This window comes from Balaenoptera musculus, chromosome 16 (genome assembly GCF_009873245.2).
Source record: "Balaenoptera musculus isolate JJ_BM4_2016_0621 chromosome 16, mBalMus1.pri.v3, whole genome shotgun sequence".
NCBI lineage: Eukaryota > Metazoa > Chordata > Mammalia > Artiodactyla > Balaenopteridae > Balaenoptera > Balaenoptera musculus.
Genome location: NC_045800.1, coordinates 58935008 through 58962144, shown reverse-complemented (window position 1 = coordinate 58962144; position 27137 = coordinate 58935008). Strand labels below are relative to the sequence as shown.

The 27137-nt window shown below is 44.5% G+C and overlaps 1 protein-coding gene across 2 annotated transcripts in view; it reads left to right on the top strand.

The window, feature by feature from the left end:
• The window catches only part of LRMDA (leucine rich melanocyte differentiation associated), a 1073058-nt gene that overhangs the window by 591773 nt on the left and 454148 nt on the right, over positions 1–27137 (top strand). For both annotated transcript variants that reach the window (XM_036827919.1, XM_036827918.1), the window contains exons 3-4: positions 7314–7440; positions 18114–18253. In XM_036827919.1, coding sequence (XP_036683814.1) covers positions 7314–7440; positions 18114–18253 — 267 coding nt within the window. The remainder of the gene's footprint in view (positions 1–7313; positions 7441–18113; positions 18254–27137) is intronic.

Sequence of the window (27137 nt, the reverse complement as noted above, 5' to 3'; positions counted from 1 at the left end):
TATAAATAATGCTGTAGTGAACATACCTAAACCATATAGACTTCTTTGATATTTGCTGAATAAATTCTTGGAATTACTGGATGAAGAGGTGATAATTTTTGAGGCTTTAGTATAAATTGACATCCAGAAAGGTTATAACAGTTTCACTCTCCCATTAGTGTTACCTTGAACTTTTGACAAGACTATGTTAAGAGTTAAGAAAACAGTGCATTTGCTAGTAAGGTGAAAATATCTTGTCTAATTTGAATATTTTGGATTCCCAATGAAGCTGAAATTTCACCCCACATTTTCATTATTGACCATTTGCATTCCTTGTGTATTTTCTCTCCATGTCTTTTGATTATTTTTATCCTAGGGCTTTCAGCTTTTCCTTAATGATTTTCAAACACTCTTTTTATATTAAGGATGTTAAACCTTACGCTATTGGAGAGATTGTAAACGTTTTCCCCAATTTTCATTTGCCTTTTAATGTTTTAATTAAATGGGTACTTTGGGGTAGTTGAACTCTAAATCTATATTTAGGTCTTTACATTAGACGTTGAAAAATGTCATCTTGTTGGGCTGAAACAATGGGTTGATTCTAGCAGGATCATTTTGGTTCCTACTGCATCCTTTTAAATATCTTTCTAGGTGCTGGCCTCCATAAATGTGATAAACCTGTCCTTAACCAAGTCATTGGCAAAACATCAGGACCAAAGTCCCCAGAACCTTTCCCCAGAGCAAGCTGAGCCATTAATTAGTATTCTTCAGGTATATTTTCAAACCGGTTATGACTCTACCTAAAGTGGTCATTTTCTAGTCCTTTTTTTGCTTTTCTGCCACAAGGATATCATTAGAATTAGTAGAATTCTTTTCAAATACATTGTGAAATGGGGATACAGTATACATCTTTATTCCTAGTCAGCCGTCCGCATTAATAGCTGGCCTCACAGAACTTGTCCTTAATGCACAGAAACTGCCTGTTTGAGAAGCTATGCTATATTAAATTGATATATATATATATATATATATCCATCCTACCTTATTATACAAAGGATTTGAGCTAGCTTATTAGAATTAGTAAAACAAAAAACAATATATAGATAGTCTATAAAATATTTATAAGCCTTGACAGTGAAGTTAGAAAGCAGATATAGAGACCATGGGGTACTGCCTTTTTACAGTTGGGTCACAATTTAGTTCTGAGCTTCCTGGCAGCAAAAGTGAAAAGGGTTACATGATCACATACATGATTTATTTTGTCCTATAATATAGGACAAGAAAATAATGGCTCCTCAGAGCTACAGTCTGACTAGAATTCCATGTAGGTAAGTTTATGAACTTATCAATCTGAAGTTTATAGAATTTTACTTCCCTTTTCAAATAACTGGAAATGCAGGCACTCATTTCTGGGCTCCTAGCTCCTTGCTCATTCTCCATAATTCTTGAGGGATCATATTTAACAGTTTTTTGTTTGTTTGTTTTTTTTTTTTACTGTTATTAAGTATGGTGCATGATGGCTTTGGACTTGATCTCACATAGAGTTAACAAACACCTAGCTAACTACCTTAGATTTTTGACTGGTCTTGGGTTCAGATCTCTTATACCGTTTTTGAATTTTATTCTCTGAAGATCAGGGATCATCCATCCTGATGGGGCTCAATAGGGCTTTGAAAGTGACTTTGACAAATTCCATGTGATATACTGTCACATGGTGTCACTATACACTGTCTTACATAGCCTAGAGCCTTTTCCACATTCTCCTAATTGTTAAAGATACATTCATCCTCTATTGATATACTTACCACATAGACAGTTGATTTATATCATTATTTGTACATATACCCCTGGTTATGTGACCTGAATGACAGAAAAATATGTAGAAAATACATAGTGCCAACTGTACATATAACACTATGTATAGTGACATACTATAGTATATACTATCTATAGTAATATACTATATATTATGTACTATCTATAGTTATATATATATCCATTTAAATAGTATATAAAAAATGTTTTATGGCAGAAAGAAAGGATTCTGCTCATTGGTTAGATGAGCAGCCTTTCTAAAAATGTCTGTGCCACTGGGCCATTTTCTGGGACAGGAGCAGTCATATCACAATTTTCCTATTCTCATAGTTCTTCCTTTATTCCCCATGTGTAGCTCTGTGCTGTCTGTCCTGTCCTTGTAGCTTTGGTCATGGCCTCTGTTGTAAGTTTGTGTGTAGACATTCACCAAGAACCTGCTGTGTGCCAGACACTGTACTTGGCATGGTGGGGAGGAGTAAAGTGTACAAGTTGCTATTTCTGCTCTCAAGTGCAATGTTTCAATTATTTAACAGTTGCACTGACCAGTCAGAAAGATCTTGGCTGAAGCAGGGTCCTTGAAGGCCCCGTGTGATGAGGGTGAAAGGGACATTAACCACTTAGTTGCTGAACTGTGGAAAGGTCTGGGAGCTCTGGGGAGTGGCCAGGGTAACAGGGTGGGACACCCAGGGTACTCAGAGCTGCAATTTTTTTACCAATTGGTAAGGAATTACTGAAATAGTTTAGTAACCAATACTGGTATACAGGCGCAGACTTGCCGAATGTCACTTCTGCCTATTCTCAGTCGCTTGGCCTTGGGGTAAAGAGAGGGGAGGCGCTCTGGCCCCTGAAAGAATGCAGATTGAGGGATTGCCCTCCTAGCCCTTGTCTGGTCACCCCGAGGCCTGCTCTTTGTCCTACCCTTGCCATGCCATTGGCAGCTTTTTACTCAGCAACTCACAGGCTCCTGGCTAATCAGTAGTCAGTTGGCTGAAAGGCATTGAGCCCTTACTGTGCATTTGACAACTTTCTAGGTATTTCGGAGGTTGCACTGAGATCCCTTTTTGTTGGGAGCTGGGCAGACAGGAGTCATGCAGAAAGACCGTTACACAGCAGGCAGTGGCTGGCCTGAGCAGGTCTGCAGAACTAGCCAGTGTGGCAGACGTCAGATATATGGGTTGGGTCCTCTAGGATTTCCACGGCCTCTCCATTTTCTCAGTTAAAAATATGTATATGGATATTTAGGTAGATATCACAGAGGGAGTAGATAAAGACCTTAGCAGAAATCTTCTTTTCTTAATCGGTTCTGGATTTGAGGCAACTCTGGTTCCACAAAGAGATACTTTTCTTTCTCAGGGTCTGTGGTTAACCGTCTCCCCGTTCCCTGCCCATCTCATGTCAGGCAAAATTATCATCCCCGCTACAGGCTGGGAGCTGAGGGCAGAGAGGTCTAGTTCTGACCGTAGCCTGTACCCCAGGAAAGAGATGGGCAGTTCCTGAACCGGGAGTTCTGGATGTGTCTTCTGATGGCTTTCCTGGCTGGTTTTTTGCTGGGGAAGGGGGAGCTACATTTGAATACCTCTTCTGCCCAAACCTCCCAGCCCTGCTCTGGTCCGGGCCCTTCTCCTTCCCTGTTCTGACAACTTTTGGGGAAAGGATGGAGACCACTGAGTGTGCGCCCACCCAGGAGCAGAAGGGATCGGGGTTCCAGGAGGCCCTGCTGCCCTGCCTGAGGTCCCTCCCTCTGTGAGGCTCACAGCACTGGCCTGACTTGCAGAGGGCAAGGGGCCTGTTTAGCGCCACTGTTTTTGTAAGCTAATGAAGGCAGAGTGGGAGCCACGGGCAATGATGCTGGGATATTAACTCTGACAGGAAGCTTGATCATAATTATCTTAACGAGGATAGGGTTAATTACAGTGGAAACTTAAAAGTTCTCTCTGTTTGAATCCGCTGGAGCTGAATGCATTGTGATGTTTTGTCATTTTGATGTGACTTTGGAAAAGGCACTGGGACTCTCCCGGCAGCCGCAGCGGCTCCTGGGGGAGCCCAGCCGGAGCCCTGCGAACGAAGTAACCAAGATGGTACCTGTGGGTGACATAATGGGCAGCTTTCCCGCTGGTGGAGCGGAGGCCGGCAGCCTGCCGGGCACTTTGGAGGTGCTGATTAGGTTTCCAGAGCAAACCACCTGCCACAGATCGGACCGCACACCGGGTCTCCCTGCCTGCCCTTGACATCTCCTTGCTGGGCCGGGAAGACCTCTCTCCAGCTGGCTGTGCCTTGCCCTCCCTGTTCAGCCCCTGGCCGTGGCACTCAGGCCTGCCTGGCCTTCCCAGCCCACCCCTCAGGCATTTGTAGCCACAGCCGAGCAAGCTGGTGGGTGACCCTGGAGTGACACTCACTTCCTCCACCAGGGCTCTTGGGTCTGGGGTGCTGTCCACGCACAAGGTTATAGAGGAGAAATTCCAGTCCTGCCATCTTTTTCTTGTAGCTACCATAGCTGTCCCTTGAACAGCATAGATCTGTGTGGACGCTTAAAGCCTTTTCTGCCTTGTCATTTAATTTAATAGCACACGTCTCTTTGCAGGCATCTTGTATTTAGGGGGATGAGCTCACAGATTGACCCACATAATTTCTTTCCCCGTCTTCCTTCCGGGAAAGCAGCAGCAACAACAATAGCAATAACACAAAAGTAAACTTTTTTTAAAAGTAAAAACTAAAAGCACCTTCCAAGCATCTGTTTATTGCCTTCCACATGCCAGCCAAGCTCCAGAAATCCTGTTCCCCTCCAGTTTTGTCCTTCATTACGCTCTCTGCCTCCTGCCCCTCCAATCCCTCAGCTCTGAATTTAGCTGATTAAATCACCAAGTGCACACCCCAGCGATGACATGAAGACAGGGATTTATTAATTAGCAATCCCCCCATCCCCCGTAACCTGCCTTTTAACTGAGCAGCTAACAATATGACATGGCGAAAAGGATCTCGAACCAGACAGGTGACAGGGGATTTGAGGCTGAGCTTCCCAAGTGCTCCCTGAAGTCTCCCTCCTGTTTTGAGCTCTGCCCCAGAGCCCACCCTGGAGGGAAAGGCATCTCTGGGGGCACTGCTTCTAGTGTTCCCGGCTTTGTCCTCACCACGTGGTGTCATTTTGTCTTAGGCCTCCCCTGAAGCACTCTTGGAAGGGAGCTTTCTTCTGCTTGCCAGTTGCCAACCCTTTGCTGATTCTCATGATAAAAGTATTATATTTGGATAACGTAACTCCGGGACAACGTGTATTTGGATGCCGCCTTTGACCAGAGCCCAGCTGATGTTTGTGCACAAAGGACCGATTAGCCATCCATTAGGTGCCCTGATGGGGAGGTGGCCACGACTCCCCTTGGGGTAAACGGGGGCTAGTCCTGAACACTTTGGGGTCAGCACTCAGTAACCCCCAAGGGGGAAGGGACTTCAAGAAAGCCTGAAGTTTCCGTGCTGAAGCCACACTTACTACACACCTTTGCACATCTCCTCCTCTGCCCACCCCCTGCATCCTGAACACCCCCCCCCCAACACCCCTGACCAAAGGTCAGGGCTTCCAGAAAAATCAATGAGGAAGGAGAAGAAAGAAACCAGTATTTGCTAATAGGTTGTTAGTCCTCTCCCACGTATTCCCTGTAAGATCCTGTGAGCTGGGGCAACATAGAAGAAGGGAACTCAAGGGGGTTGTTGAGATGCCCAAATTCAGGCTGCAAGTAAATGATGGCACAGAAGTAAAACCCCAGGCATTCCTGACTGTACGTGTATAAATGTTGTTTTGCCTTCCTGAAACATGAGGAAGGAGAGAGAGGAGGAGGAGGAAATGGAACTTGGTGACCCTATTGACCCTTGACCCCAAGTGTATGCGGTATTGCCCCCCTGCTGTGGCGCAAGTAGTGTCAGTTACGGGATTAGACGTGGTCTGGGTGCTGGGCCGTGGCCGGGACCACCTGGAGGGCTGGGGCAGGAGTGGGGCTGCTGGTGGAGCTCTGGGCCCAGTGGAGTCTGGGGGTTGAATTGCTTCTTCACCAGGCATCTTTCACCTCCTCTTGATCTCGGAGTCCTATTGACACAGGTCCCACAAGGGAGAGATGGATGTATTCAGAAAGGTCTGGTGCTCGAGGTCACACTCACGCCACACATACAGGCACTGAACAATCACATCACATGTACCAGCATTGCACACGCAAGCAGGAGGGTCTGTGATGGCAGGGCCATCAGTAAGTGCATAAATAGCGTAGACAGCATCTCCCCGATTCGTTACATTTTATAGAACAGGCAGGCAGCCCTGTGCGGGTCCACCCTCTGGTCAGCGTCGTAGCTCAGCTGTCAGCCTGTGCAGGCTCAGCACAGCTCTTGGGTCTGGCAGGTGAACGAGCTGGGAGCATGTGGCCGTGTGAGTCTCTCCACCGGGCAGCTTTCTGTAATTACCATCTGCGTGCACCGGTGCACCGGGCAGGCACATGCGCACAGCTGCCCCTCGCTGCCTGCACCCCCAGCAGCCCTGTGCCCCTAACCTTAACAGTTAACTTTCAGTTACGTCTATTAACAGGGCTGTTTTCCGCCCCCCCCCCCCCGATACTTTTTTTTTCTCTGAGCCGGGTACTTAATTCTTTCCGATGCCTGTGTCTTTACTGCCCCGACATTTCCATTGCTGCATTCGGCACTTTTTTTCAAAAAAATGAAGTGAGAAATCCACTTTCCATAAATTAAAACAGTAAACGTCAAGTCAGGGGCCTTGAGGCAGAAATTCCCTCAACCCCTTCCTTACCTCCCCTCCCCCCGCCAAACAAAAACAAAAACAAAAAGAAATCATGAAAGAAAAAGAAACAGCCACTCAGACTGGAGTGATTCCGTGCTTCCGCAGATATCTCGCCTTTTGAGACAGCCACAGGGACACTGGGCAGAAGCAAATTAAGTGATTAGTAAAGAAAAAAAGCAGAGGGGAGAAAAAGTCAAAGGCGGTGAACGCAGAGAAAGGAAGCCTTCCTTGCCTTTTCCTAGGACTGCGTAGAGGAGAACTGCTAAGAAATGATACTTGAAGTTATATTTATTATTGTAAGAGGGGTATGATATTTCTGGGCAGGAATGATGGATGACAACTTAAATTTGTGTCCAGGGAATGAAGGTGAACTGTGACAGAGTTATTTATCTTGGGAATGGAGGTTAGGGTCAGCTGAGGCTGGGTGCCTGAAGGCACAAGACATTGACAAATTTATCCTGCAGGCCGTATCTGAAGCCCTTTGTTTTGGATCCTGGCTACTCACTAAGTGACCCTCATCCTTCATGTTGGCAATGCGTGAAGGATGCGGTGAGTGCCAGCGGCCCCTTCTCCCCCGCCGCCCCCGCCCCGGCTCCTGCTACTAATTCTTGTCATTCACTTTGCTGACAGGCACCAAGCCCAAACTATTCCCAGTCCTGAAAGGGAAGGTTAAAATATTTATTTCGGCTCATAATGGCCTCCCTGATTTAGTGCAGGATCATTTTTCCTGTTGCCTTTGTCATTGCAGGTCACTGGAAGGACTGAGCGCGTTCGGGAGCCTGGAGGAACTCATCTTGGACAACAATCTGCTCGGGGATGACCTCGTGTTGCCAGGGTTACCCAGGCTCCACACCTTAACCCTCAACAAGAACCAAATATCCTTGTCTCTGCCGCCACCCACACTCCCCGCCCGGCGCCGCAGTGGTCCCCTCCCGCAGGCCACCCCCCACCCCCGCCCCCCACAAATACCTGCGAAATGTCAAATGAGGTTTATGTGTCAGCTAAATTAAAGCAGGTGAAATACAGTCCGTGGGCAGACAAAGCGTTCTGTCTCCTGGCACTCGGGACACTTCGGAGTAATTTATTACAGGTCATTCATAAGTGAAATGCACCATTATATCTTCCTGTTGCTCCATTTTCGTGTAGAGATCTAAGTTATGGCTGTAAAGAAATCTTTTTAATAGATAAAAATAGAGAAAGAAAATAATGTCACTGCTGCCGAGAAGGCAAAGCCGGGTTCTGTTTGCTTAGGCTTGTGTGGGAGGGCGACCTCTGGTGGGAAGCAGCGGGTAGTACCGCCAAGCAACCTTGGCCTTCAGGGAGGTTTCTGGAAGGCTTTGGTGCAGGCTTGGGGAATGCTTTTGGCCAAAGAGAAGGCGGAAGGGGCTCAGTTGGAGGATATGTGGGAAGCCCAGGCCCAGCTCTGCCCTCTGTGGTGTTTATGGTACTAGGATGATGAGAAGGGCCGAGGAGAGCCATTCTAGTGTGTGGTTTCTCCTTAAGTGGGTGAGGATCTAGCAGCCTGGGATGAGACTCAAAGGGACTAGTTGCTCTGGTTTCTGTAGTGAGGCTAAGAAAGGAATCAGAACCTTTATTCAGTGTAAGCCACACAGCTCCTCCATGCCTGCACAGTGCCAGCTCGCTTAGGCGGGGAGTTTTGTCAGTTTTGTTAACTCCTGTATCCTTCACACCTAGAATAACGTCTGGCGCAGAGTTGAGGTTCAGTAAATGATTATGGGATGAAGAAATCATTATCATCAGCTGTTCTTTATTGAGCACTCCTGTGCATCAGGCACTATGCTAGGTAACTTTAAGTGTATTATTTTTCATTCTTTCCAAACCCTTTGAGAAGGGTGTGGTTTGTCCATTTACCTAGATGAGGAAAGAGGTGAAATATAGGCCCACAGCCAGACATTTAACAAGATGCGAGGCCCCGGATTCAGTCTCAACTGTGGCCAGATCCACAGTTCTTTCCATTTTACTGTGTTACTTCAGACTTGAAGTCCAATCACCTTGTTTTATTGATGGAGCGTTTGAGACCTGGTGTGGTTTAATCACTTGTTCACATGGTAAGTTAGAAGTAGAAATGGAATGGGGGCATTTTCCCATAGAGTATGAAATAAAGCCAGATAAATATGTTAAGATTAACATATATGTTTATGTCAGCTTTAAGAATGATTTGCACAATTATTTTAGCCACTGTTTATATGGTAAGTCATAAGTTAATATTTTCTTTATTCAGTAAACTATGCTATTTGTGTCCATTAATAATAGGCACTTTCTTAGAAGAAGGAGAAGGCCTACAAGTAAATATCGGTCTTTATCATATTGAAACGTTGATGGATTTTTTTTTTTTCTTCTCCTATCCTTTGGTCAACCAAGTTTCCTAGTTGTTGTTTGAAAAATTATTACAGTCAGTGTGTCTTATGGGTTCCTTAGCTGTCTGGGATGATCAACTGGATGATATTCTCAAATCAATTAAGAATAAAAGGATAATTAGACTAGAATTTGGATGATGTGGTTCCTCCTATGGACCCCAATGTTCATATCCTGTGTTCCACGTCACTGTAGAGTATTGGAGTTGTTGGACTTGGGTTCATGAGTCAGCTTAATCATGTTTAGCTGTGTGGCCATGGTCAAGTAATCTCAGAGCCTCTGTTTCGCATTTTTTTTTGTGTGTGATGTTACAGCTTTCACCTGCCTATCAGAATAACTCATAAAGAGGAATATGTGAAAAACTTTTTTGCATGTTGGAATCAAAGTACAATGATGACATAAGCAAAGCAGGTTTCTGCATAGCTATAAAACCAGCTGCCTCTGCCCCGGGATATTGTCAAGAATGCAATATAAAAAATGGTACAGTGAGAAGGGCTTCCCTAACAGCCCACAGATGAAGTCACAAGGACTGTACAGCAAATGCTGTACAAATGCTAATCCCAAACTCAATTCCTCTTCTCACTCAGCACACTTCCTGGCTGCTTCTCTGTAGTATTAATTGGTACGTACTGAGAAATGCAAGCTCCTTTTAACACCAGCCTGAGCAAAACAATTAAAAGAAGGGCATACCAGCTGTGAGAGAATGTCATTTCATGCAATCCCAGTCTGCAGATGAATCAGTGGGTGATTTTTTTTTTTTTGATCAACCACTGATTTATGTAATAACCAATTATTGGAAAGTATTTGTTGGATACCAGTGTGTCTGAAATACGTAGGTTATAGTATTGCTTTCTTCTATTACCACTGACAATTGAAGAGATATTGAGTAAGTATTGATGCCTGGCAGATTACCTGGTTAGTCTAATTAGGTTAGATTCTACTAATATTCATGCTTCATGTGAACTTACTAAGCATTACTATCTCCCATTTTAGAGGATTCATTTTCATAACCTGGCATAGAATATACTGAAAATGCACAGGGATACACTTTAGAATTAATTAATTAACTTTTTCAATTTATTTAAACTAAAAACAACTGCAACAAAAAAGCGGTTTTACCATTTCTCCTACTCCCATCACCCCCTCCCTCTTCTGGCAACCACCAGTCTGTTCTCTCTATCTATGAGCTTGGTCTCGATGTTGTTATTGTTGTTTTAGATTCCACATATAAGAGAGATCATACAGTGTTTGTCTTTCTCTGTCTGACTTATTTCACTTAGCATAATGCTCTTGAGGTCTATCCATGTTGTCACAAATGGCAAGATTTCATTGTTTTCTATGGCTGAATAATATTTCATTGAGTGTGTGTGTGTATCACAGTTTCTTTATCCATTCATCCTCGATAGACACTTCTGTTGTTTCCATATCTTGGCTATTGTAAATAATGCTGCAGTGAGCATGGGGGTACATACGTCTTTTCAAGTTAGTGTTTTTGTTTTCTTTGGATAAATACCAAGGAGTGGAATCCTGGATCATATGGTAGTCTTAATTTTTTGAGGAACTGTCATACTGTTTTCTATAGTGGCTGCACCAATTTACATTCCCACCAACTGTGCACAAGGGTTCCCTTTTCTTCACATCCTCACCAACACTCATTATTTCTTGTCTTTTTGATAGTAGCCATTCTAACAGGTGTGAGGTGAAATCTCATGGTGGTTCTGATGATTAACGATGTTGAGCATCTTTTCATGTACCTGTTGGCCATCTGTATGTCTTCTTTGGAAAAATGTCTATTCAGATCTTCTGTCCATTTTGTAATTGGATTGGTTTTCTTTTTGCTTTTGTTATTGAGTTTTATGGGTTCTTTATATATTTTAGATATTAGCCCCTTATGAAATATTATTTACAATTATTTTCTCCCATTCAGTGGGTTACCTTTTTGTTTTGTTGGTGGATTCCTTTGCTGTGCAGAATGTTTCTCATTTTTAAAGGAATAAGGTGGACTGAATAATGGTTTTGTTTTCAGTGTTGCTATCATCAGATATTAACAGGCTTCTTGTGTTTCCATGGTTCAGTCCTTTTCTCCAATCTGTAGCAGTAATGCTCAGGGAGCAATGATGGTGGTGTGAAAGGGACTGCAGCAGAAGGCAAAGTGTAGTTGTAGAGCTGGCCAGTTATATCACTACACTGTTGTAAGTACTTTATTGCCAGTAGATACAAAAGATAACTAGTTAGCTTTTTCATGATGCAGCATGACTTCTTTCTCCCCTGATCTACCAGTGTGATCATGAAGATTGGTTTACTTTCCCCATGCACTTGACCAAGAAGTTGTAGAATGAAAGGCAGGTAAAAGCAGCAGTACATGCTGCTACATGCCATTCTCTTATCCTGTACTCCTGACTTGACCTTTTCAGCCAACTGACTCTCCTCCCTACTTATGGAAATACTCCAGGCTCTACAACAGTTATGAGGTTCCATATTGCTATTGTTACTCCATGAAATGCCTTAGACTAGGGCTTTGTCAGTTAGCTTTGCTGCATGATAATCCACCCCAAAAATTAGTGGCTTAAATTAACAAATATTTTTGGTTTACAGTTCTGTGCATCAGCTATTTGGGCAGGGCTCAGCTGGATGGTTCTTCTGCTAGTCTTGCTTGGGTCACTCATGCAACCGCAGTTATTTGGAGGCTCGGCTGGGGCTGGATGATCTGAGATGGCCTTGCTTATATATCTGGAGGTTGGTACTGGTTGTTGGCTGGACTACATGTCTCCAACAGGCTAGCACAGGCCTTTCCATGTGGGAGGGATGCTCCAAGAGCAAAGCTTGATGTACAAGTACTTTTAAAGCCCTATTTGCATCATAGATGTTGCTGTCCCATGGCCAAAGCAAGTCACATGCCAAATGTAGAACAAATATGAGAGGGATTCCAGAGCCCAAACCAAGCATCTGGCACATTTCTTCTCAATTCACCTTCCCAGCTGCACACTTCCTCCTTGATCTCCCAGCCCTTTGTTCCACTTCTGTTCAGCCCTCAGCTTTGGGGTCCTGTTCTGGTAGACCTAAGAGCTTGGTTGTCCCAGTCTACCTCTTCATCTCATATTTATAGCTTATCTCTCTCTTCTTCCTTTGGCTTGTTTGGACTAGTCCCATAATCGCTGGCCATGGAGTTGACTTCCTCTCCTCAACACTCATATTCTCACACTCTCTCCTTCTTGCTCACCCATGAGCATGGACAGTCTCAGCCATATCATGTCTGAATACTCAACCCTAAATAAGGGCACAACAGAAATGTCAGGAAAATATAGATAGTTAACCTTTGCACAATCAAATTATTCTCTCCCACTTGCCTTTTGGGGGTGGGTAGGGGAAAGGTGATAAGCTGACTTCATTTCAAATCACACTTCATTTCTTTATTTTCTGTGTCTCTTTGCTTAAGCACATGTGTGAAGAGACAGTATGAATTATAGTGCCAACAGTAAGAAAGAATAGTGCTATATGTTACACAGCTGGGCTGTGGTAAGGAGACCAGTGCGTGGAGTTAGAAGGCCAGACTTGAGTTCCCATAGCAACTTACCATGTCGTCTTGGGGAAGGGTCTGTACCTGTAAACTGGGTATTACACATTTGGAAGTACTGTTGAGAGATTGTAATGGCATTTTATATAGATGTATGAAATCACTTAAACACCCCAAAACTTTACAAGTTCTTTGAACCCTTAACTGTTAGCCAAAACCTCGATGCCTTAAGTGAATAAGCCCAAATTGAAAGCAACTGAGGTACAGAGCACAGCTGGATGACAGAACCTTATGATGTCCCACAAAAGCATATGACCCCTCATTTTTCAGTGTTTTAAATTCTCGTTTCTGTGTTAGGAAATGACGAGAAGTGTCATTTTATAGGGCCTAGGTCTGAATATAGACTCGGCCATTTAGAGACTGTGTGACCTTTGACCATAGTTTTCTTATATTTTTAGAAGTATCTTTTTTTTCAAAAATTAATTAATTAATTTTTGGCTGCATTGGGTCTTCATTGTTGTGCGTGGGCTTTCTCTAGTTGCAGTGAGCGGGGGCTACTCTTTGTTGCAGTGTGCAGGCGTCTCACTGCAGTGGCTGCTGTTGTGGCGGAGCACAGACTCTAGGCACGCGGGCTTCAGTAGTTGTGGCACGTGGGCTCAGTAGTTGTGGTGCATGGGCTTAGTTGCTCTGCGGCATGTGGGATCTTCCCGGACCAGGGCTCGAACCCGTGTCCCCTGCATTGGCAGGCGGATTCGTAACCACTGCACCACCAGGGAAGTCCTGACCATAGTTTTCTTAATTGTTATCTGGATGTGATAATATTTCTGACACATGTGGGTGTGAATCAAATATGCCATGTAGACTGTTTAGCATTTGAAAATCTTCTCTCAGGATAAGCTCTGGCTGAAATACCCGCAGTGGTCACAGGTGCTGCCGTTTGACCTGGAGCTGAGCACAGAGAGAGGTACAGCTTCAGACCTGTGCAACTGGACGTGACACCATGAGATTCCCCTCCTCCCTCGGGCTCCAAACTTTCAAGGCAAGATGTGGCTTTGATCTTGGGCCCGCTGCAGAAAATCTCCATTGGCAAGCCTAGCAATGACAGCTGGGCTCTGCAGTGGCAACATTCTGTAGACAACACTGAAAAAAATCTAAATGGCAAGTACTCTGGAGAAGACTTGATGAGGGAAACCAGGTGTGTGCTGAGAATGCAGCTGCAGAGAGTTGAAACTGTGCCAGATAGCTTCACATTTTAAAAAGGAGAAAAAATGAAACCACCCTTCGGAGAATCCCTGAAAGTGGCTCCACTGAGGTAGTCTTGGTTAGCCAGGGACACTGAGTTCCCTCCGCTGATTGCCTCTGGTTAGTTTTCTATGCGACTTGACAGAAAGGAATGTGACAAGTTCTGTCTCTGAGCTCGCAATCAGGCAAGACAGGGCTGTGCTTGTCCTTACTGACCCAGGAGACGAAGAAACCAATTAAAACTTCTTCTCGCGTGTCATCCTCCAATGGTGGTGTCAACATAATGATGATGTTCTGGTCCAGAGCGTCCACGGAGTAGGTGCTAGTGATTTCTCACAGTGTGGATTTGGGGGGACCACCTGGCCCAGCCCAAATGATCATTTAGCGGGTAGTTGGAAGGCTTAGGAAGAAGGACTCGCTTCTGCCTCACAAAATATCCTAAAGGCGGCAGGCTCTGAGGCTCCAAGGAATCCAGCACTTCTTGGATTCATTGGCATAGGATGGCTGAAGCTTCTTGAAGTCTGCAGACCCTTTGCCCAAGAAATTCCCATGATCAAGACATTCGAATGAGTCTGCCTCTCCATGGCCTCCTGTTAAGAGGTGGATCCAGATTTTGTGGAGTACGGAGCTTGCATAATTTGAGGAGGCCCTCTTAAAGGCAAAGACTATAATTACAAATGCAAAATTAGGTATGAAGAGGAATGTTTATTTGGAATAAAAAACACATCAAAGCAAATTAAAAATTTTTTAGGTTGACGGATATTGCACATTAAAATATTTAGCAAGCAATCTCCTTTATACTAAACGTATCTGTATAAGAACTTTTTTCTATTTCTTTTCTGCAAATTCCCTTATAAGTTCATTATGTAATTAAATTTTGCAGTGTTTTCTATAGAGAGTAGATAATTCCATCTAATTGAAAATTGATTTTTATTTTTAATATTTAGGGATGTTTCTTTCAGTTTCACCATTCATTATTGGTAATTTCACCACTGAATTATTGGTAAAAGTTTTAGAATTACTAAATTTTGGGAAAACTCTTACACATTTCTCTCATCTATGAGCTAAAAGATTTCAAGACATTTCAAGTTAGTTGTGTTTGAGTGTGTGTGTGTATACATACTCAGCAACTTAATATTAAATATTCTCTGAATTGATAAGTTCATTAACTGTTTTATCGTTTTTATGTTGGTCCCCACATGTGTGTGTCAGCATGGTGGGTGGTAGGAATATCACTGCAAGCCATTCCTACTTGTGCTGTGGTAGTAACAGACACAGAAATGACTACAAACCACAGAAACAGACCCACTGAATCCTAATTCAATGCCACTCCTTCACCATTTCCTCTTAGGTCCCCAGAGTTCCCACAGCTACTCCAGCATCATCCTACTCAAGCAGAAGTGTGACAGAAGAAGTCCTACCAGAGAAAGACAACGCTCTTAACTGATTGCGGTTCAAGTAACCTACTTTTGCAGGTTTTATGAAAATATGTGACCATGTGACTCTATTACCAGGGCCTTTCCCAGGACCCTGGAAAGGGCCTATGTAAGCGTGCAGCCCTCACGCACAAGCTCTGTTAGCTCTGTGGCACGTTTCCGTACGAAGATTTACTCACATTAGACTGGGCCTACTTCCCTGGATGGTAGAATGCAAGGCTTCCCATCACTAGATACCAAATGTTGAGGCATGACTGGGACTTCAAGGCACCTCCGTTGCCCAATGTTTCCCTAACTTGAAGATCTTGCCAGTTTTGAGTTCCATTCCTTCACGTTCTCACCTTCATGCAGTAGATGAGGAAAAGGTGAAGCTTTTAGGAATTTGTCTCTAAGAGGGAAATAGGTTTGGCCTGGACTTTGCCGTCCATAGCAGAAAGGGCTTCCCCTGGGTTCTCTAGGGCCGTTGTCCACATAAATACTTCTAGTCACCTCACGTCAACACATCAGCGCCATTTTGGCAGCCTACTTTCTTGCAGTCTCGCAAAAGAAATACTGCGCCAGCGAGCAAGAGTGATCAGCTGTCTGGCTGCCCCCCTAGAGCTAGCACCTGGCTTGAGGCTTCTGGACGACCTGATGGGCATGAGTCTTAGCGCTCCTTGGAGCATCCAGTGGGTCCTCTGTGTGGGGCAGAGGATTGGAGAGAACCTTGAAGGGGAGAAACCAGGACTGGGGCTGAGGCCCATGCAGGTCCAAGTGAAGGCATGGGGTATCCTACCTGAATGATGCTGTTGGCCCCTAGGCAGTCCTGGTACTGAACTACGACTGAAAAATTTTTGAGGAAGACACTCCAAAGCATGGGGGCCCCTGAGGTGCCTCTGCCTGGGTCGAAGGGCAGCACTTGTAGAGTACTGGCAAGATTCCTTTTTTTAAAAAAATTTATTATTTTTTTAATATATTGGTAATGACTGTGAAGGATCCAAAGATAGAACCTGCTGGAAAAGACAAGTTTTCCCTGAAATTGTTCACTGTCATTTTAATTGGTTTTATTTAAATGATTTTCTTAAAGAGTGCGGTGACTGAACTTTAAGAAGTAGTAAGTGTGTTTTGTCTTGGGTGATGAAATACATTAATGTTTTGACTCCTGGCCACGTAAACCTGCTGTATTTCAAGCTTACCTCCTTGGTGGGACCTCCTTTCTCATCTTCTCCGTGTGCTCCTTTTCCCATCATCCTCATTCCGGTGATTCTTTGTGGTCATTCCTGGATGTCATCGGTTGAAGATTTGAAAGATTGATCACTTTGTTGTCCATTGTCCTGTCTTTGTTTAGGAAATGGGGGGTGATGTTGGCAAGTGGAAACCCACAGCGGATGAGGATGCTTGGACCCTCTTTAACTAGTTTTCCCCTCTTTGGCTTGTGAGCTTGCCTTTTCATTGTCTTGGTCTTGCTCCCTCCCAGGGTCCGGTGCTTGTTCTTGTGTATGATGTTGACATCGCTTGTGTATGAACAGTGCTTGAAGGAACTTAGTTTGGAAAATATAAGGTTGAAGGAAGATATGTGAGCTTCAACCATCTGAAGGGCCATCACATGGAAGACAAGAATGACTTATTCTTTGTGACTCCCAAGTAGCTAAATTGAGTCAGTGGGTGGGAATTCGAGGAAGATTCAATCCCTGGGGAAAGAAAAACTCTCTTCTTATGGTTGTTAGAGGTAGAATGAGCTTCCTTGTGGTGACCCTTTGGCAGATATGTTAGGGACTGGATTCAGACATTGGTTGGATTTGGAGTTCAACTGGCAAGCCGAAGTATGAGAAAATTGGGATGACATCCCACGGTTAGAGAGCATTGTCACAGAGTAAGGGCAGCCCTTTTATTTCATTTTTATTTTCTCCTGGAAATGGTATCCTGAGTCTTTGACTCTTGTGTGCTGCATCCACCATCATGTGTTTAGCCCCTGTATGCTCTGCTGGCATACATTCGCTGGCAGGGACCCCATTCTCTCTGCTGATACTGGCTAACTCTTCTCATCGATAGGCTCCTGGTAGAGGCTCATGCCTCTGTTCACAACCTGCTGAATCAGCTTGCCTAGGGCTCAGCTTTCTGTATGTGGCTTGGGAGTTGATGTGTGGACTAGTCCTTCCCAATGCCTGGGATTCCCTGAATCTATGACTCCTGCCTTATTTGGTTTGGGGTCTCAGTGTTTATCTTAACCGAACAGTGGGTCCCACTGAGGGGATGGATCATGGAATACTGTCACCACTATGCCCCACCTTTTCTTTTTCATTCTCTCCTTCATAGAATATTGATTTCACAACAGATTCTCAGGAAATGCTTTCTGACCTCCCCGGCTTCACTAAAACTGTCCTAACTGTTTGTCTTCTCCTCCTAGCTTTGTTCTCCTTTTCACCCAATCCAATGTCTTATTGCCACCAGTGAGGCCACTGAGCGATGCTTAGCTCCACAAGAGGCTGTCAGATCGTAAAGGACGCTGCTAATCCCTGTTTGTGTCCATGCCATTCCCACGTTTTAATGATGAATTTCTCCGTAAAGGAGAACGAATATATTTCTGATGAGGCCTTTGGAAGTAATTTCTTGCTTTCATTACTAGAAAAAATAAAGTTTTATGGAGCTGCATATTGTAAAATATTTTACTACGTGGAATCTACCCTTCATCATTTAAAACAAAAATAGAACTATATAGGAAAGAAAAGTACAGTGAAACAGTTAAGCTCATTCATTCTTTCTTAAGTGATCTGGACTTAACCTCACCTGCCCAGAGAAAAGCTGGGCTGTGTCCCAAACAGTAGGAGGGAAAAACTAGCCATGCCAGACACTCACAGCAAGTTGATTTCAACCCTCACCCACGTCTTGTCCTGGGAGCAGACGGGACTCAATCAGCTGCTAGGCTGTGCCTGTCAGGTATGGTCTGTGCTCCTTGCTAAGCCTTTTGTCTTTCTGGACCAAGATCCTTAACCTTTGTCACATCACTGACTTGGAGTGTCTGCTTGATCACCTGGCAGAAGTGACACCAGCTCTGGAGTACCTCAGCCTGCTGGGAAATGTGGCATGTCCCAACGAGCTAGTCAGCCTGGAAAAGGATGAGGAAGACTACAAGAGATACAGGTGAGTATGTAGGGGTTTGAGCATGATGTGAGAAGGGAAAAATGACATCTTTGGGGAGATAATATTATATTCTGGGGTGCATAGTAGATGTCTGGTAAGTATCAATGGCTCCTTCATGCTGTATTAAACTTTCCCCCTTGGGTACCCTATAGCCAGGGTCTCCCTTCATTGAGGGTAACAAGAGTCAAGAAACATGAAAAGATGTTGTGTGGTGTAGGCCAGGCATTGACGAAACTTTTTTGTAAAGGGCTGGATATTAAATATTTTATGCTTTGAAGGTCATATGTTCTCTGTCGCAACTATTCAACTCTTCCATTATAGTGCGTAAGTAGCAATGAACAGTTTGTAAATGAATGGGCAATGCCACGTTCCAATAAAACTTTACTTACAAAAACATGCAGCAGGCCAGCTTAGACCCGTGGGCTATTTTTTGGTGGCCCCTGCTCCTGTCGTAAGATCTTCCTGTCTGCTTCTGAGTCACTATTTAGAGAGAGGGTACTTCCCACAAAGGTTTAGGGAGCTTATATACAATCCCAAGAGGAAATCCCATGAGGCATATGGCTTTGTTCTATAAAGCTATGCCTCCGTGTCCACCAACAATGGGATTTGATGGGCTCCAGGTAGAAATGCTTTTTTTTCTTCTCTCACCTTCTGAACCATCTGCTTTGAAATACCTGATCCAAACTCACTTCTCTTTAAGGTGTCTTTTTGATCTAACCGTTTTACTAAACTCATTTTTCCTCTACACTTGAAATTCTGTATGCTCTTGTTCTTGATTATTGTTCTGTAAATGTTTTGAATGATCTTTTCATGTGTGTAGTGTAGCTTTTCTCTCCATTATGATGTGAGCTCTCATTAACACCCCACCTGAATCAATGTGGAAAGGAGGGAGAGAGGAAGGAAGGAAATGTAAGGCAGGTAGGACTACTGGAAAATAAGTTTGCGAGGACTGGGGAGAAAGGATGATGGTTCGAGAGGAACTGGTTCTATTGGGGTTCAGATTTTTAAATCTGTGGTGACCCATGAAGGAATGTAGTTGAGGGCATACATTTTATATAAAGGTAAAGCTGTAAGAAATAGTGAAGGTTATTGAACATTGTATGTTAAAAAAACATACACATATACATGTTAGCAAGAGTACAGCAGAAATTCAGCTGTACTTCTTTATTGGGAAGAATTTTGTAGGAATCTTAGACTGTTTTCAAGCCATCTTAGAATAAAGCTGTATCCCTACTTCAGAAGAAATGCACTAAATCTTTTTTCCTCATGAAGATTTTTATTCGGGATGTGATACTGTCGATTTGAATATGATTTCTATTAGGAGAAATATGGTTAATATCCAGCGAGTGAATAGTTAACATTTCTAAATCAACCTGTTAAGTTAATCACTTAGAATTTAATTTGCTTCTTTAACAGTTACTCTTATCAACTTTGAGTAATTTAACAACTTGATTTCAGCTATGAAGGGGTCATTTAAAACATTTTATCTTCTGGCAACAACTTATTATAAGATGTATCTTGGAAGGGTCAGGAGGTACAAGAAAGTTCTCTCAGTTAACATTTTTAGTAAACCAAGTATTGTTTGGGAAATTCTCATTTGTTTTTTGACTTTTTTCTTTAGATTTCTGGTTTTAATGCTTTAAAATCACCCAATAAATTTTATATATGTACATATACATGCATGTGTGTATATGTGTGTATGCACACATTCACACACATTCATTCTTTCATTCACTTATTCATGGAGTTATATGTGAATTGAACTGTAGGTGCATTTTTTTTTTAGAATGAGAGTAATAGAGTGAGGAAAATCTCCCACTCCACCTTACTCTCTTCAGTCTCAAAGAGAAGGTTGTAAAGGAAAAAGAAAAGCTAATACTATTTTTGTTGTTATTGTAACTAGTCGCATTGGAAAAAATACTTAGATCCATGGTGTAAGGGGTCAGATCAAAAGATCTGATGTGGAGTGCTAGTGGGACCTTTAAAATGGGGAGGACAGTTTAGATCAGTGACCCTTAACCAAGGCTATACTTGTGAATCATCCAAGGCGTTTTGATTCATTTAGTGCCAAATGCAACAAAATAGTCAATAGGTGACTTTGATGCTCAGTCAAGAACTACTGGACTAAGGGGTATTTAAAGTCCCTGTCAGCTCTGGTGTTCTGAGATACTGTTCTCCCAAGCAGTTACGGTTCCCCTTTGACCATCTCATACCATTTTATATATTCCATCTTGTATATTTCTCTGACTACTTCATATGTGTCGACATCCAGAGAATGGCTTCCAGAAAGTCAGGACTGCGTCTTCTTGCCCTTTGAAGCCTTATCAATACTGAAAGTAGTGCTGGCTGTGTAATAGGGACTTGGTAACTGTTTACAGGAGGCAGCTTGAGATTACCCTTCCATCTGAGAAGCTGAGTACTTGCAGAGAAATGCAGGGCCCTTTGGGCACCTTGGGTGCCCACTGTCTATTTAGAATTAGATCCACTTGGATGTCAACAAATGCAGTTAACAAGTGAGGAACTATCCTTCAGAATCTACCCAAGTGTTGGTCGTTGGGTCATGATTCTTTAGGGAGGGCTTGATTGTAGAAGAGTGATCCTTCTCCTGGGCTGGCCTGGCCTGGGTACCCTCCAAGCATACCTTCCCCACTCCAGGTCTGTTACCCCTGGAAGCTGTGGAGGGATGGGGCTGGGGAGGCTGTGTGTTAGTGCACATATGTCAAGGTTGCCATGAGGAGCTGGATTCTAGAGGCCACACACAGCCGAAATCACATCTGGTCAGAACTACCTTAGAAAATCCATAAGTCACCCACAGCACTGGCAAGATACTCACCCTCTGAGAGAAACAGGAGCTAAGAACAGTGGAGGGAACATTCAATGTGGGCCCGTCCCGTTATACATCGACTGCACGGCCTCTGATGCTTGAGTGGAGTGGCAGGCCTGTTCTCTAGCAATTCTCGATTTTTTATTTCTTTTACTTATTTTTTCTTTCTGCTTTAACAAGCACCGTCACCCTTGCATTTGGATGAGATGAACGGGTGGATGAGGCAGTTCTGTCCTATGGTCTGTAAGCAGCCCTGCTTTGTTCATCCTGGAGTCTGTGCTTCATTTGCCCCTGAGAAATTTTAGAGTTTCACAGTAAGACTTCTGAATCCTGAGTTCCTGTGGCATTTGGGTTTCTACAAAACAGTGTAGCCACCGTTCGTTTCCTTTCGGTAAAATATTTTCCTGGCCCTTCGTCCACTAAGCGTGAGGTCAGCCTTCCTTCTAGCTGTTACCCAGAGCCTAATAGTAGGGCCTCTATGTAAATTTATGGGATATTTTCGCTCAAAAATTGCTTAAAAAATGAATGATATTTCTATAGTTTACTGTTTTTCACTTTAAGTACATTTTCTGACAATATGTCTTCTATTAATCATTTAAGCAGTAGTAGGAGCCTTAAAGGAGTGTATTCAGAAGCAAGAACCCATGGTTCATTTAGTGCTGTCTAAAAAAATTTCACATTGATTGGCATCCTCTGTGGTTATGTGATGTAATATTTATAATATGTCACCCAGCCATACATCAAAACAAGTACGTCTCTAGTTTCATTGCCATGAGATATGTTGATTTCAGAGAGGTCAGTCCAGTTTCAGGTCACATGGTGGACAACCATTGGACCAGAAATGGGAAGTGACCAGATTTATGGAGCTATTGGAAATGGCCCCACAGTTGCTTCAGTTTCTACTGATGCTTTCCTCCCCTCTCCCCACCTCACCCCTTTTCCTTCCTCACTTACCCCTGTGCACCCAGTTGGATTTTCTTGGCACACGTCCCAACAGTAAAATGAGCCCCTTAAATCCGTGAGTGAGCCCGAACATGCTCCCAAGTTGTTGAGCGGTGCCCTGGTCCTGCTGGGGCAGGAACTAAACCGAGCCTGGGGTTCCTCTGTGCCATTCATCACAGCTCATAGCTGAAATATGTCCATTGCCATGTTATTACAGGCGCTGAAACCTGCCCTTGCTTTGCCATGTGTACACAGTGGGCTGCTATTTTGGAATGAATGTTGAATGGAGGTGCATGTTGAAGGGTGGTGCTGGACCTGAAGGTCCAGCCGCCTTCAGGACTGGGGCAGGAAAGGATGGGGAAGCCGAGCTGAGCCGGGGGGCCACCACTGTACTAAGGATCCCCTTGGGGCCTCCGGTGGACTTGAACACTGGCCAGACAATAAATCAAGTATGGGGAACTTGGATGCCCAGGATGGTCTATTTCTTGTCTTCCTTTATCATTCTTTTCTTTCCTCTTACTGCAAGAAAGGCAGTAGAGTGCAAGTCAACGGTGTACAAGGGCTAGACCTCAGGCATCAAATAAGGGAGTTGGTCTCATGGTCTCTTAGTGTTCCTTCCTCCACTAAATCCTTCTGTCACTAAATCCTTCATTCTCTCCTGCCACTCCAATCTCTGGTTGGCTTCTCCTTCCTCCCTCCTCCTCAGCAGGCCCCTCTGTATTCCTTACAACTTGAAATTATTTAAAACGTGACACCCTTTCTTTGTTGCCTCCCAGGGAGCGGCCCTGGGGCCTGCCCAGTGTCTGTCTCACTCAGCCAAGGGGAAGGAGGGAGGGACCTGCCATCGTCCGCTGGCCGTCCTGGGCTACCACCATTTCCCAGCCGTAGAGGAGCTGTAAAACTTGTGGCTTACATAACCCAGTGAGCATTCTCCAGCTAATCTGCAATCTGGGCTTTGAAGATCACAGGAAAGCAAAGGTCACGACCCAGAGATCAAAGTGACAGAAGCCCACAGAGTAATTGCTGGTGACCCTCTGTCGAGGGCCTTGGTCTGTCCTGTGGGTGTATTGTTTGCACGGAGACTTCAAACGTGCTGCCGGTGAACGGTGAGGGAAGTCAGCTGACCTCGGCCGGTTGTCAGGCGTTCATTAATGCTGTAGGTGAGCTCACCTCAGCTCATTAGAGAGTATCGCCATCTCTCCACTCAGTGTTTGTTCATCCCTCTGTGGTCTTTATTGACTTTTCCTCACGGTTCTCCTTTACCTGGAGATGTGAGGGGGTGGTCAGACAAGGAAATTGGAGTAATAGGAAAGGAGGCTATGGATGCATTTATTGTAAATTAACTTGGAGGCACATGGAATTCAAGCCAGCTAAAGCTTAAAAGAGGCTGGGGCAGCATGTTGCCCTTTCCCTTCATGGCACAGATGGAGAAATTGAGGCTCAGGAAGGTGGCAGAGACTGAGCCAAGATCACACAGCAAGCGAAGCCCAGAGCCTGGGCTCTTTCCTCTGCCCCGTTAGTCCCCACGCTTTTTGTTGGGAAGACCTCCCTCTTGTCATTTTCTCCCCTCCCCCCCCCCCCCAAACACTTGAAAGCTTTGGTCTCTTCCATAAGCCGCACTGAAGACGCTGCTAACTTTTTAAAATTCGTCAGAGACGTTTAGCTGTTGATCAGTGCTTTTGATCAGCATGAGGTAAGCAGTGTTACCAAACTGGGTTGATGTCAGCCAGTCAAGAGCAAAGAAGCTTGATGTTTTGCTGGCGTGTCCACGCTCTTCTGTTAAGCTTTGTGAAAGTTTGAGAGCCGTTCATGGATCACCCCTTGCTGCCCTCGGGGCCCCCGGGTGGGGCACCAGTCACCAGGTCTCCCCACTTCCCATGCGTGGGAGCAAGAAGGCAGCAAGAAGCAATAGGAAGAAGCATTGAGTGCTGTAAGAGGAAGGAAGTGGGGAAAACCCCAGTGACGCCACATCCAGTTCCCTCAGGATCTGGAAATGTGGTGTTTCTTGAGTAGAGTCTCCTCAGAGGATGAAACATGGCAGCCAGCCCCAGGAGCAGACATCGGAGATCTGTCTTGGTGTTTCCGTGGTGTGCAGAGGGCCTCAGGGGCAGCCAGATCCCCCGGGGAAGCAGACGTGGGCAGAAGACAAGAGCATCTTCCCTTCCCTTTGAAGTCTAGATGAAAAATGCCAGAGCTTTGGGATTTCGGTAGAGAAAATTGATTTGGGAGCAAACAAATAAACAGACAAAAAAGCCTTTCTGCCGTTCCTTTTGTCCCCCCTAGCAGTTGTAGGTAACCGGTAACTTCCGAAGAGAAGTTCTTTCAGGAAATGGAGCATCCTCTATGAAAAGAGAGAGAACCCGAAAAGCTCTGTGTGGGACTCTCACTTTTGGAGAATCTGTTTGCAGACAGAGACAGATGGGTCTTTGAACACCTTCCCAGGGTCCCTGGTCTCCTCTTGATAACCTCACCTTCCATATCACAGCCAGGGGGACCCCTGATTTCACTCCCTACCCCTCCCAGCCCTGCGGCTTTCTCCCAGCCACCTTGGGAAGGTCAGGAAAGTTGGCATTGCCCTCTGGAGCAGGGGACATGAGCCTTAGAACTTAGACGGATCTCTTTTCATTAAGCAGTGCCCTGGCTTAACAAGCAGTTTTATAAATCTGAAGCTGTCTCCGGGTGCTGCAGGATTTATAGACGGGGGTTTCTGCCATAAAGTGGTTTATGATGGCTGCCTTCTGTGTTATTAGTAGCTGTCTCTTCCTTCAACCATTGCTGTTTGATAATAGCTTTAAAACACCCAGAATTACTTACCTGCAAGCCCCATTCCCGATAGCCCCTGTTGACAGTCTGAATAAGTTTACTGCCCTTTTGTTGTACTTTACCTTCAAAACAAACTGATTGAACCATCAATAGCTCGTGGAAGCTGACAGAGGCATGTCATCTGGACTAGCCCTGGTGATTGCAGGTTATCTGGGGGAGTTAACCTTCCCGCATTGTTAACTGAAATGTTTTATGTACTATGCAACTTTAGGATATGGCTGTGATAACCCCAGTAACTAAGTAATACATCACAGTAAAGAGATTTTGGTGCAACAAATAACCCTGGATTAAATTTACAAGGGTTGAATTGATACTGTAAAAGTCTTCATTCTGTGGCTTCGGGAATCCTCTCTTGTATTTTTATGGCAAACTTGTATTATACTCAGGATTGAAGCTGCAGCTTTTGACACCCTGACATGACCTAGAACGGAGAAAGGGAAATAGATCTCCCAAGACCAGAATGGGACAGGCAGGCAGAGAGCCCACTGGACTTGTCTCTTGGCAGTAATGTTTGGAGCCAGTTGCAAACCACCAAGGGGCAGGAAGGTCTGGTAGATGTAGCTGCTGTCTGGGCGCTGGGTACCACAGACATTGGAGCAGGACAGACCATTAGCAGAACTGGGAAGGAGACTCTTGGTGGCCTTACCAACCTCATCATTCCAAAACCGTTATTCCTCGTGATGTTATTTTCACTTGGACAGCGGTTCGTAGCAGGCCTGGTGGCATCAGCCCCACCTGAGAACTTATTAGAACGTGAACTTGAGACTTCATTCCAGATGTAGTGAATCAGGAACTCTAGGGGTGGGGCCCTGCGATGTGTGTTTCAACAGGGCATCTGGGGGATGCTGATGCCCCCTCAAGTTTGAGAACAACTGTTCTAGAATATAAGCTTGTTGAGAGTAGAGACCTTGTCTGTGTTGTGCATCACCTTATTATCAGTACCTAGCGCAGTTCCTGGCAGGTGGTAGCTTCTTAATAATTATTTGTTGGGTGAGTGAATGTGTAAGTAAATGAAAGAAGGCATCTCTTAAGAGACGAACTTTGGGCCCTGAGCTGAGTTTCCGACTGAACTATCTGGGACAAGCCTTCCTAGTGCCTCTCAAACATCTTTAAGCATCGACCACCTGGAAACCCCAGACTGGCCAACAGGATGGGAGTCAAGTCACCTCTAGTTTCAGGGGTGACTGGCAGCCTATTTCATGGGCGTTTCTTTGGTTCTAAAAGAAGAGTGCTCTGAAAACAGCAGCTCTTTGTCATCTAAAATTTTTAACTAGCTTAAAAGCCAGCACTTCTCTCTCTCTCCTTTGATTTCAGGGCTGTGATCCAAAGTGGGGCAAAATGACAACGTGCTGTCTGTTGTCACCGTGGTTCCTGCCAGCCCTGTGAAGACATCTTTCATTCCATCATTAAACATTGGCTGATTTTCTAATACTGATGTTTTCTTCCCCTGAATATTCATCTTTTCCCACCCTACACTTAGTGGGTGTCTTTACTCCTCTGAGCGTCACTCCTGACATATTGTTTCCATCTGTACGTGTCTTTATTTGAAAGAATCTGTTGTCATCAAGACTTTGCTGCTACAAGCAGAAGATGGAAGTTTTTTCTGACACTGACTGAGGCCAGTGGGAGTTCTCCTGGAGGATAGAAAGGTCATTTGGGCCTTTGTAGAACTTTTCTAATTTAGGGTAAGCTTAGGCGGCATTTGCAGAGGGAAATGCTCAGGGAGAAGCAGGAAAGAAGGTAATGCATAGTTTGAGGCCAGGGAGGAAGCAGGAAGTAGATCGTCAAATTTCCAGGACCTCAGATGTTGGTGTGGAAGTTTCAGGGGAGGAAAAGGATACGCAAGAGAATTTAGAGTATTTTGACTTTAAAAAAGAGTAATATGAAGGCTGTGATCAGAGGCCTCTAAGCTGTTGTCTCTGACACCTGAGTGATCAGCTAAATCTTTTACCTGGACAAGCATATTCGAGGCCGTGGGGTGATGTGAGACCACCTGATGAATGGGGAAGCTGGCCTTGGGAACCCAGGGCTTTGCTGAGGAGGGAGGCCTGCTACACACCCCATGTAACATGTGCACTGAGAAAAAGCTCAGTGCTTGGGCTGCTTTAGGGCTTGGTTCTTTGAAGGCTTCTTGAGAGTCCCTGTTCCTCTTTCTTTGTGCTCCCAAAGCTACTTTGTGTATAACCTCAAACTTGGCACTTACCTATGCTGATTTCTAATTTCTTTGTGTGAGTCTTTCTTCCTCATTACACTAAGACCCTGTTTAAGAGCAGGCATCATGTTGTAATCACTTCT